At 40.1% G+C, this 9,466-nt stretch overlaps 1 protein-coding gene across 1 annotated transcript; it reads left to right on the forward strand.

The window, feature by feature from the left end:
* The first annotated feature begins 2,569 nt into the window (after positions 1–2,569).
* Positions 2,570–4,501, forward strand: LOC144375724 (melanoma inhibitory activity protein 2-like). The gene has a single exon (XM_078041162.1). The coding sequence runs from the start codon at positions 2,570–2,572 to the stop codon at positions 4,499–4,501; it is 1,932 nt and encodes a 643-aa protein (XP_077897288.1).
* The last annotated feature ends 4,965 nt before the right edge of the window (positions 4,502–9,466 follow it).

A 9,466-nucleotide genomic window follows, 5' to 3' on the forward strand; every position in this document is an offset into this window, starting at 1 on the left:
AACCAAAACAGGCTGGTAGACCAAGGGTACAAAATAGAGGACACAGAGACAAATCCACAAAATTACAACTACCTTATATTAGACAAAGGTGCTAAAACCATGCAATGGAGAAAGAATAGCATCTTCAACAATGGTGCTGGGAGAACTGGAAATCCATATGCAACAAAATGAAATTGAATCCCTTTCTCTCACCATGCACAAAAGTCAACTCAAAATGGATCAAGGTGCTAGGAATCAGACCAGAGACTCTGCATGTAAAAGAAGATAAAGTTGGCCCTAATCTTCATCACGTGGGGGCAGGCCCCAAATTTCTTAATAAGACACCTATAGCACAAGAGTTAAAACCAAGAATCAACAAATGGGACAAATTCAAACTAAAAAGGTTTTTTTTCTCAGCAAGAGAAACAATATCTGAGGTGAATAGGGAGCCTACATCCTGGAAACAAATTTTTACCCCTCAAACATCAGATAGAGCACAATCTCTAGAGTACACAAAGAACTCAAAAAGTTAAACAACAACAACAAAATAACCCAATCAACAAATGGGCCAAGGACTTGAACAGAACTTCTCAGAAGAGGATATACAATCAATCAACAAATATATGAAAAAATGCTCACCATCTCTAGCAATTAGAGAAATTCCAATTAAAAGTATTCTAAGATACCATCTCACTCCAATAAGAATGGCAGCCATTATGAAGTCAAACAACAATAAGTGCTGGCGAGGTTGCAGGGAAAAAAGTACACTCATACTTTGCTGGTGGGACTGAAAATTGGTGCAGCCAATTTGGAAAGCAGTATGGAGATTCCTTAGAAAGCTGGGAATGGAACCACCATTTCACCCAGCTATTCCCCTTCTCAGGCTAGAGCAAAAAGACCTAAAAAGAGCAAACTACAGGACACAGCCACATCAATGTTTATAGCAGCACAATTCACAATAGCTAGAATGTGGAACCAACCTAGATTCCCTTCAACAGATGAATGGATTAAAAAATATGGCATTTATACACAATGGAATATTACTCAGCACTAAAAAATAACAAGATCATGGCATTTGCAGGCAAATGGATGGCATTAGAGCAGACTATGCTAAGTGAAGTGAGCCAATCCCTAAAAAAAAATGCCAAATGTCTTCTCTGATAAAAAGGGGGTGACTCAAAATGGGATAGGGAGAAAGAGCATGAGAAGAAGACTACCACTAAATAGGGAAGAAAGTTGGGAGGAAAAAAGAGGGAGAAGGAAAGCTACACAGAAGATGGAAGGAGAAGTACATTGTTATACAGAATACATATATGATGTTCTAATGAGAAAAAGAAAAAAAGTGTGTCACATTAGATTAGAGACAGAAAGGATGGGAGAGGAGGTGAGGAGTAAGGAGGATAGGAAGGGCAGCAGAATAGAATAGACAATATGATTGATGTATGTACAATCCATGTATGTATTATATGTAAAAATACATTCTGCTGTCATGTGTGACTAAAAAAATTTAAAAATAAAGTAAAAAAAAAGACAGTACAATGAACAAAAATAACAGTTATTATTTTACCAGTTGTTTAATTTTTATGGTTGCTTGCTCTATAAAAAAATAAAATTTAATATAAACAATGTTATGGGTAAACTGAAAAAAAAAGAAAAATAAGTCATTAACACAGCTTTAAAAAAAGAAAGAAAGAAAGAAAAAGAATGGAAGAAAGAAAGAAAGTAGTGTATCATGAGAGGTTTCTCCTTTAGAAATAATTCAAATAACCTTCATAGAAAGAGTCAGCAGGTCTGGGGATATAGGTGAGTGGTAGTGGGCTGGCCTAGCATGCAGAAGGCCTTGGAGTTTAAAGCCCAATACTGCAAGAAAAGAAAAGGGAGGGAAGGGAGAAAAAAAAGAAGGAAAAGAGGGAGGAAGGGAGGAAGTAAAGAAGAAAGAAAAAAAGAAAAAAGGAAGAAAGGGAGGAAGAAAGGAAGAAAGAAAGAAAAAAGGGACAGAACAAAAGCAGGGAAAGCAATGGGTTAATAAAGCAAAAGGGAAAGCAGTACAAATATAAATACATGACATAAAATCTGTTGAGACAGTTTAGAAAGCTTTAGAATTTGCATGACATCAAACTGAGTGGTATTATGATGTATAGAAACTTAAGAAGCTCCACCTTGGCCTGGCCTAAACCAAACTCAGGGGTGGGAGGCATAGAGAGGACTCCTGTCTGGCTGGAGTAGAAGGGACCTGAACCCCTGGCACTTCAGGATGCACTGGTTAGGGAAGGAAAGGGCCAAGACTACCCTGATGGGCACTTGAGCACCACAAGGCTCCTGGGAGTCCTTCACTCCAGCTCCCCACCATCACAACCCCCCCTTTCAGGGGTTTTCAGTGGTCTGTTCCGTTGCCTGGTGCAGGTTTGAGTTCCTCACCAAACACTGGAGTGTTCACAGCCTATATTGGCCTGCCTGGGCAGGCTGTGGTTGTGGTGGCAAGAGCCAAAGCCAACTTAGCTTGATGGAGGCACCAAGGACTGCCCTACAGCCACATTAGCAGGTGGTCCTGGAAGAAGTAGGCAGGGTTGTGGCAGCATTGTCTGAAGACATGAAGCCAGGCCCAAGTCCTTATGGTGTTCCTTGGGAGTTGGTGATGTGTAGAGCTATTGGATGTTTTGCTCTTCTCTTGTTTTTGTGGAGAAGTTTTCAGTGTGTTAGAAGCAGGCTGTATGTGGGAAGAGAAAAACAGCTGGCTTTAAAACTTTCTAGACTAATTGAAGAGAAATGTGAACTACTTGAAAAAGTTAGCCTTGTTCAAAAAGAGCTTGAAGGCTTAGAGTCAACTTTAAAGGACAGCAGTTCTGAGAAGGGTCCAAGAGACGTCCCCAATTTGGAGGCAACCTATGAAAATCTGCATAGGTCCAAACCTAGCCATGGGGATGAAAGACTTTTTCTAGACAAAGAGCTAGAAGAACAAAAGGCTAGACATTGTAAACAGGATGAAATCATGGCAGATATATCGAGAAGGATAAAATCCCTTGAAGGTGAATCTGAATCAATCAGATCAGAAATAGCTGAAACGAAAACAAACTTGAGACTGCTTCAAATAAGAGAGGAAGGACTTCAGCTGGCAATGAAGGAAGCCTTGGATGAATGTTCCCAGCTTCAGCAAAGTCAGAAACCGATCTTACAAGGAGATGCTGAAGCATGGAGGGAACAAGGACGTGTCCAATGTGAAGAGAGCACCACATTGGAAGACTCTCAATTCCATTCAAAACAAGTTCAAACTGATAAAGACAATCACGTGGAGTCTCTGACTGAAGGCTTGCTGAAGATGAAAGACAGGTCTTCTCCAACCAAGGGAGCCCAAACAGACATTGGGAACTTGGAATGTGGAGTGACGAGTGAATCAGGAATTGGTGCTCACTTGGATGATGAGCCCAAAGGAGCTGTGAAGAAACTGGTTGATGGTGCTAAGCTAAAGTCCTCCTTAGAAACCTTAGAAGGAGAAAGAGTTCAAACTTGTGCTTTCTTATCTGAAGTAGAGAAAACAAAGGAAGACCTTAGAGAACAGATTAGAAGTCTGAAGACTGAACAGGCCACCTTGCTGTCAGAAAATACATGGCTTGAAGGTGAGAATGAGAACCTTCAGCAGAAATTTAAAGACATGATGGAATGCTATCAAGAAAATATGATGAAACTCCATGGGAAACTCAGAGTAGAGGAAAATTCCCTGGAGGAGCAAGAGGAGAAACTTTCCAAGGTCAAAGAAGAGATGGGCCATACAAGAGAAGAGCTGGAGACCTACAGAAAGCGAGCCAAATATCTTAAAGAAGAATTGGAGAGAACCATTCAGTCCTGTCAGGGGAAGATTATTTACTCTGAGAAAAAAGCACATGAGAGTGAGTTGGCGGCTTGGATTGCTGAAAGAAACCTCCATTATTTCATGAAACAAAACGCTCGCAATAGACAAAAGTTAACTGAAAGGGAGCTTCAATTGGAACTCCTAGAGGAAGATCCCTGTGCACTTGGTGTTTCAAATGCAGCATTGGGCAGAAAGCATTCCCCCAGTGGTCCCTCACCATTGGGTCCTCCTTGGCAAGGTGGATGTTATTTGAAGTATGCTAGACCATGGCGACCAGCAGAATTCAGAGGTTCTAATCTGCCTTCTTTGGATAAAGAGGATGGGCCTATGTCTTCAGAAATTCAGTCCAGTAGAAAGGAGACCAAAATGAATCTTGAAGATTCCAATGTGCTCGATTCACCTCTCCCTGCTGAAAACCAAGCAACTGGCTCTGGCTCATTGTTGGCACCTTTCCCTCCAGTCAGAGGTGAATTATTTCCTGTGGACCCAAGGAGTCAGTTCATGAGAAGAGGACCATTTTTCCCTCCGCCTCCTCCAGGAAACAGGTATGGGGCACCTCGAGATTATTTTCCACCCCCTCCATTTTTTCCAATGCCAGATGTCTATGAATGGAGGTATTTTCCTCATGACCTTCCCCCAAGAGCTGGATTTCCTCCCCCCACCCCTGAATTCTGAAAGTAGAAGTGAGTGCCCTTCAGGCTTCTTTACACCTTCAAGTGAGTCTGCTACTGAACATCAACAAGAAACCTGATGTTTTTGATCTCTCTTCAAAAGTCATTTGACTTACCTCTCATTTTTAGTTTTTAAGTAATTGCTTTTACTTAAGTAAGTGATTATACTTTTGCTCTGATTGAAGCTAAATAAAACTACAATTCTTAGGATAGTATTTTGGAAATAAAGATGGTTTAAATATGATACTATGAGTAAATTATTTTCATTCTATTTTACTCTAATGATTACAGCATTGAATTTGATTAATCCACTATTCTATAAACAACAATGGGAGTTTCAGGTATGTCATCCAGCCTCTGGGGATATTTGAAATGCCCAACAAAGTCAGTCCCTTTATACAAAGAAGTGTATTTACTATGATTGTAGCAAATGTGAAAGGAACTTTATGCTTAATGAAAGATTTTCATTGATTTTCAGTCTTGTGGGGCATGTCAACTAGTTTTCCCATAAAACAATAACTAGAGGATACTAAGAGTAAACCAGAAAACACTACTAAACATGTCATGGAAGTAGAAGATCTCAAATACAAAGAAAGTTGCAGTTCTCAGGAAACATTTTGGAATTGGAAACCACAATTTAAACTCACTCTGTTCCCATTTTCCCTGAGTCATCTTGATGACTTCTTCTTCTTCTTCCTCCCTCCTCCTCCTCCTCCTCCTCCTCCTCCACATCCTCCCTTCTTTTTCTTCTTCTTCTTCTTCTTCTTCTTCTTCTTCTTCTTCTTCTTCTTCTTCTTCTTCTTCTTCTTCTTCTTTCTATTTTTCTTTGTTTTCTTCATCTTTGAGTTCTTCTTCTATCTTTAATTAATTAATCACTCAATCAAACAATTAATTAATTTTTATGTGGTTCTGAGGATCCTACTCAGTACTTTGCATGTGCTAAGTGAGTGCTGTTCCACTGACCCACAACCCCAATTCCTGTCTTTTATATTTTATGCCCATTTTCATGAAATTTAGAATTGCATTCTGCTGTGGTTCACTGATAAAGGTTTACCTAGTCTTTGGTTTTGGGGAGATATTTGTAAAATACACATGATTTATTGGGACACTAAAATAAGAATCAGACACATAATTCTCAGCTTTTGGTATTCTTAGATTTGATACTCATAAAATAACTCTGCTAAACTACTTTAAGTTTTTTGAACTGCTCACTTTCAACTTCTATATCATTGCCAACAAGTGACAATTGGCCAACCTGCACCAATACACAGAGAACACTTTGAACAAGTTTTTTCCAATAGAGACCAAGAACTAACATGTATTAGAAATACCCTAACTATAGTTAAAGCTTTATTCAAATGTTAAATATGCTCTCTAAATGTGTGTGTGCATGTGTTTAAAGTATACATTTAAACCTAAAATGAATGCAGTAGTATAACCTCCTTCTGAAAAATAAGAAGCAGTTCTATTAAAACATTTGAAGCACAGTGAAGAATCTGCCTGATATTTGAGCCCAAAATTAATAGAAAAGAAAAAAATTCGGGTCTTGCAAAAGAAAGTCTACACTTTTAATAAATCTAATAATTCTGTTTTCCCTCAAGAGTCACACTGGTTGTCAAATCAGTCCTTACTTGCCAGCATAAAATATTACTTTCTCTAAGCGAGTGGATGAAAGTTCCTCAGTTATGGTCTGTATAAAATGAAGTGATGATCACTCACTGATTGTTATCCAGAACTACTTTTGCCCTAACTACTATTGGTGAATATTTTCTCATATAGTTCATGTCTTATACCAGCCAACTTGAAAGAATCTAATTTCAGGTTTAAATCCGAACGGAAATAGTGAAATACCATGATACAGTCCTCTAACATTTTGCTTCAAGAGAAAAAAGGTGAAAGGCTGTTCTAAACAAAACATCACTTACTAAATCAGCTTCCAACTCTGTAAATGACAGTTTAGTAAAACAAAACAATATTTGTGGGAGGCCATCCTCACAGGTGATTTGAGTTACCTCCATGGCTGCGTGAGAGGCGTTTAGACACAGCTGTGTCAGAGATTTCCCCATCCTTCTCCAGGTCCGAGGGCTTGTCAGTGCAGAGACATGTCTGGACACTGCCCTGAAGACCCAATCATTGCCCCTGACCTTGGGCTGCTGCCCCCCTTAACCTTCATTGGATGGGATTTTCCCTGGAATTTTTTGTTTCTCAATAAAAGTCTACTCCCTGGCATGTTCTCCCTCTTGCTAGCCTCTTCAGTAAACCTCATTACCGCATTTGGTGGCTGGCAGTGGGAGCTAGGAGAAGCTCTCCCAGAGCTGGTATTAAAGGTAATTAGAGTCTTGTCTCTTTCATTTAGAACTACCTACCATTTACTCATGAATGGAACCTTCTTTAATGAAGCCAGTGCTGGTCGAATGGTAGAGGTGGCACCCTGAAGTGAGGCTCATGAGTTAAATCCACTAGGTTGACTTAGAGAGCATGCTCTACAAATGCAGTTTTGTGAAAATTTTTAGGGTCACGGAAATACCAGGCAGTTTTGGAAAGAAGGGACTTAAAAAAATTAATGATTCATCTTCTACTGATAAAGATATGTATTTGACTATTTTAGAGACAATAATTAATCAGAAGGGAAAGCAAGTTAAAAGACTCAATTGCTACAATTCTTAAAGGTTGTAAGTGAATTTTGCCCTCAATTTTGTTACCAAGATTCACCAAATTCGCATATGTGAGACAAATTAGGAAGGAAATTACATGAAATTTGCCTTTCTATTGAATTAACTGGAAATTTTGAGAATATTCAAAAGGTTTGACCTGCTTTAGAGATCTTTTTGATTACATGGAGCATAGTCTGTGGCCACCTGAAGATCTACTGAAAGGTATTCAGAGAGCCATTGAGTCTATTCAAATAGAAAAAATGCCTGAGGCTAAGGAAAAGTCTTTTCCCCTAACCAGTTAAAGACTAAAACAAATTACATTCCAACCAAAAACCTTGGGGACAAACCCAAAAGTTAAAAACATAGGTTTGCCTAAATCAAATGGGAGTAGCCAGAAAGAATACCATAGATAGAGGGCCTCCAGGGGATAGAAGGTCCTTCTTCTGGAGAGAAGAATCCAGAGGAGATTCATAGAGAGATAGAAAGTCCTCCTGCAGGAGACTTACAAGCTCAGATTCAAGATGGCAACAGGAAAGAATCCATGGAGGAATCGCAATCTGAGGGAGAGGAATCAAACTGTGAAGTCCAGGATTTTCCAGGGAATTTTAACAGGCTGTGCTTAACAGAACCTTCCTCGTCCATTTGAATTCAGCCATTGTCTGTTAAAGGGGAATTTTAATAGATACTGTGAGATGGCAATGACATTACTTACTCTGTTCCAGTGGGGAATTAGAAAGGCACAGGAAGCTGGGTAAGATACTAGTGACTTTCAACTCTTTCCAGTTCTTCAACAGGTTAATGATCAGGACCATCATGTTCACCTCCACGTGGTAATTCCTTTTAAAACTATTAAAGAGTTAAAAAACGCCTGTGAGGTCTGTGGTCCAAATTCACCATTAATGCAGTGCTTGCTTGAGACTTTCTGCTCTCCAACACTCCCACTGAGTGACTTCTATTGCTAGAGCTTGCTTGAGTGGGGGGGATTTTTCACTTTGGTGGTCATACTGGACAGACTTTTGTTCTGGGCAGACAAAAAGGAATTGGAGGCAGTATCTTCAAACACCTGTGGACATGTTTTTAGAAACAGGTGACTTTATTGATTTGGAAAGGCAGTGCCACAGTCTGGCTGGGCAAGAATAACCAAGCTGCCACAAAACCTTGTAAGTTCAAACAGCAACAACTTTATTTCAACTCTCACTGGCAGTGCATGCGTGCTTTTCCGCCAATGCCACCAATGGGGCCCTTCCCCCAGGACACATCACACACCAACCGGAAATCCCTCCTCTGGAAATCCCTTCTCTGGTACTTCCCCAACCAATGGGAACTCTCTGGGAATTTCTACAAGAACTCCAAAGTAGCTAGCACCAGAGGCAGCAAGAGCTGCCCTGTTGCCCCACAGTAAAGGTCAAATATACAATACAAACAATCCAGCATCAAGGCAATTATATATAGCTTAACTCAAATCATCATCTCAATGGTTCACGGAGTCACCTTTCAAACATTCCCTCTGGCAAATTCCAGGTGTCATTCTGACCTGCCTTGGCTCTCAACATATCCCCCTTCTGCTTAATTAAACAACAAGCAATGTGGCTTAGGGACTATGCCTGTTAGGCTGTCCAATACTACATATGGTCCTTACCCGTCATTGAATGAGCTGACCTCAAGGCGTCAGCCTCCCATCGTAAGTTGGTACCACTGCAATTGGATCTTACTTGTCACTGACTACCAGTCCAGCATACAGCCATACTTGTGGATAGGCCCATGCACCAGTGGGAAGGTGAGGTTCTTTGCCTCACCTCTGTTGGCCTCCAATTTGGCCTTTGCCAGTCGGGGGGTGAGGTTCTTTGCCTCACCTCTTTTGGCCCCCCAATTTTAGACCATCACTAGCAGAAGGGAGGAGCCAAATGATTGCTCCTTTGGAAAAACTGTACGACTGGTGACACCTTCACTCTGGCACTACCCAAATTCGCCACACCAACAGAGAGTTCACAATGCATACAAGTGATACATAGTCCAGGCAAGTTCTGCAAGCAGTTCAAAGTAGAGGAATCTATCAATATGTCCATTTCCTCCCAAAGTAAATCGACTCCTTGATTGAGCATTACTTGTTGAGTTATTATTCATTGATGTGTCAGTTTATACAGTTTACTGTGATAGCAATCAAAGAAGCTGTAGTTTGGTTTTATCTTTGTCTTCACCAGCACTAGGATGAAGATAAAAATTCTGGCAATGATGGCTAAAAAAAAAAATATGTAACACTCAGACAGGAACTAAGAAAACAATTTTCTGAACAATTTACATTATCCTGAACAGAA

This window comes from Ictidomys tridecemlineatus, chromosome 3 (assembly GCF_052094955.1).
Source record: "Ictidomys tridecemlineatus isolate mIctTri1 chromosome 3, mIctTri1.hap1, whole genome shotgun sequence".
NCBI lineage: Eukaryota > Metazoa > Chordata > Mammalia > Rodentia > Sciuridae > Ictidomys > Ictidomys tridecemlineatus.

Coding starts and splice junctions, on each gene's coding strand:
- LOC144375724 (XM_078041162.1), top strand. CDS start 2,570: ATGAAGCCAGGCCCAAGTCCTTATGGTGTTCCTTGGGAGTTGGTGATG.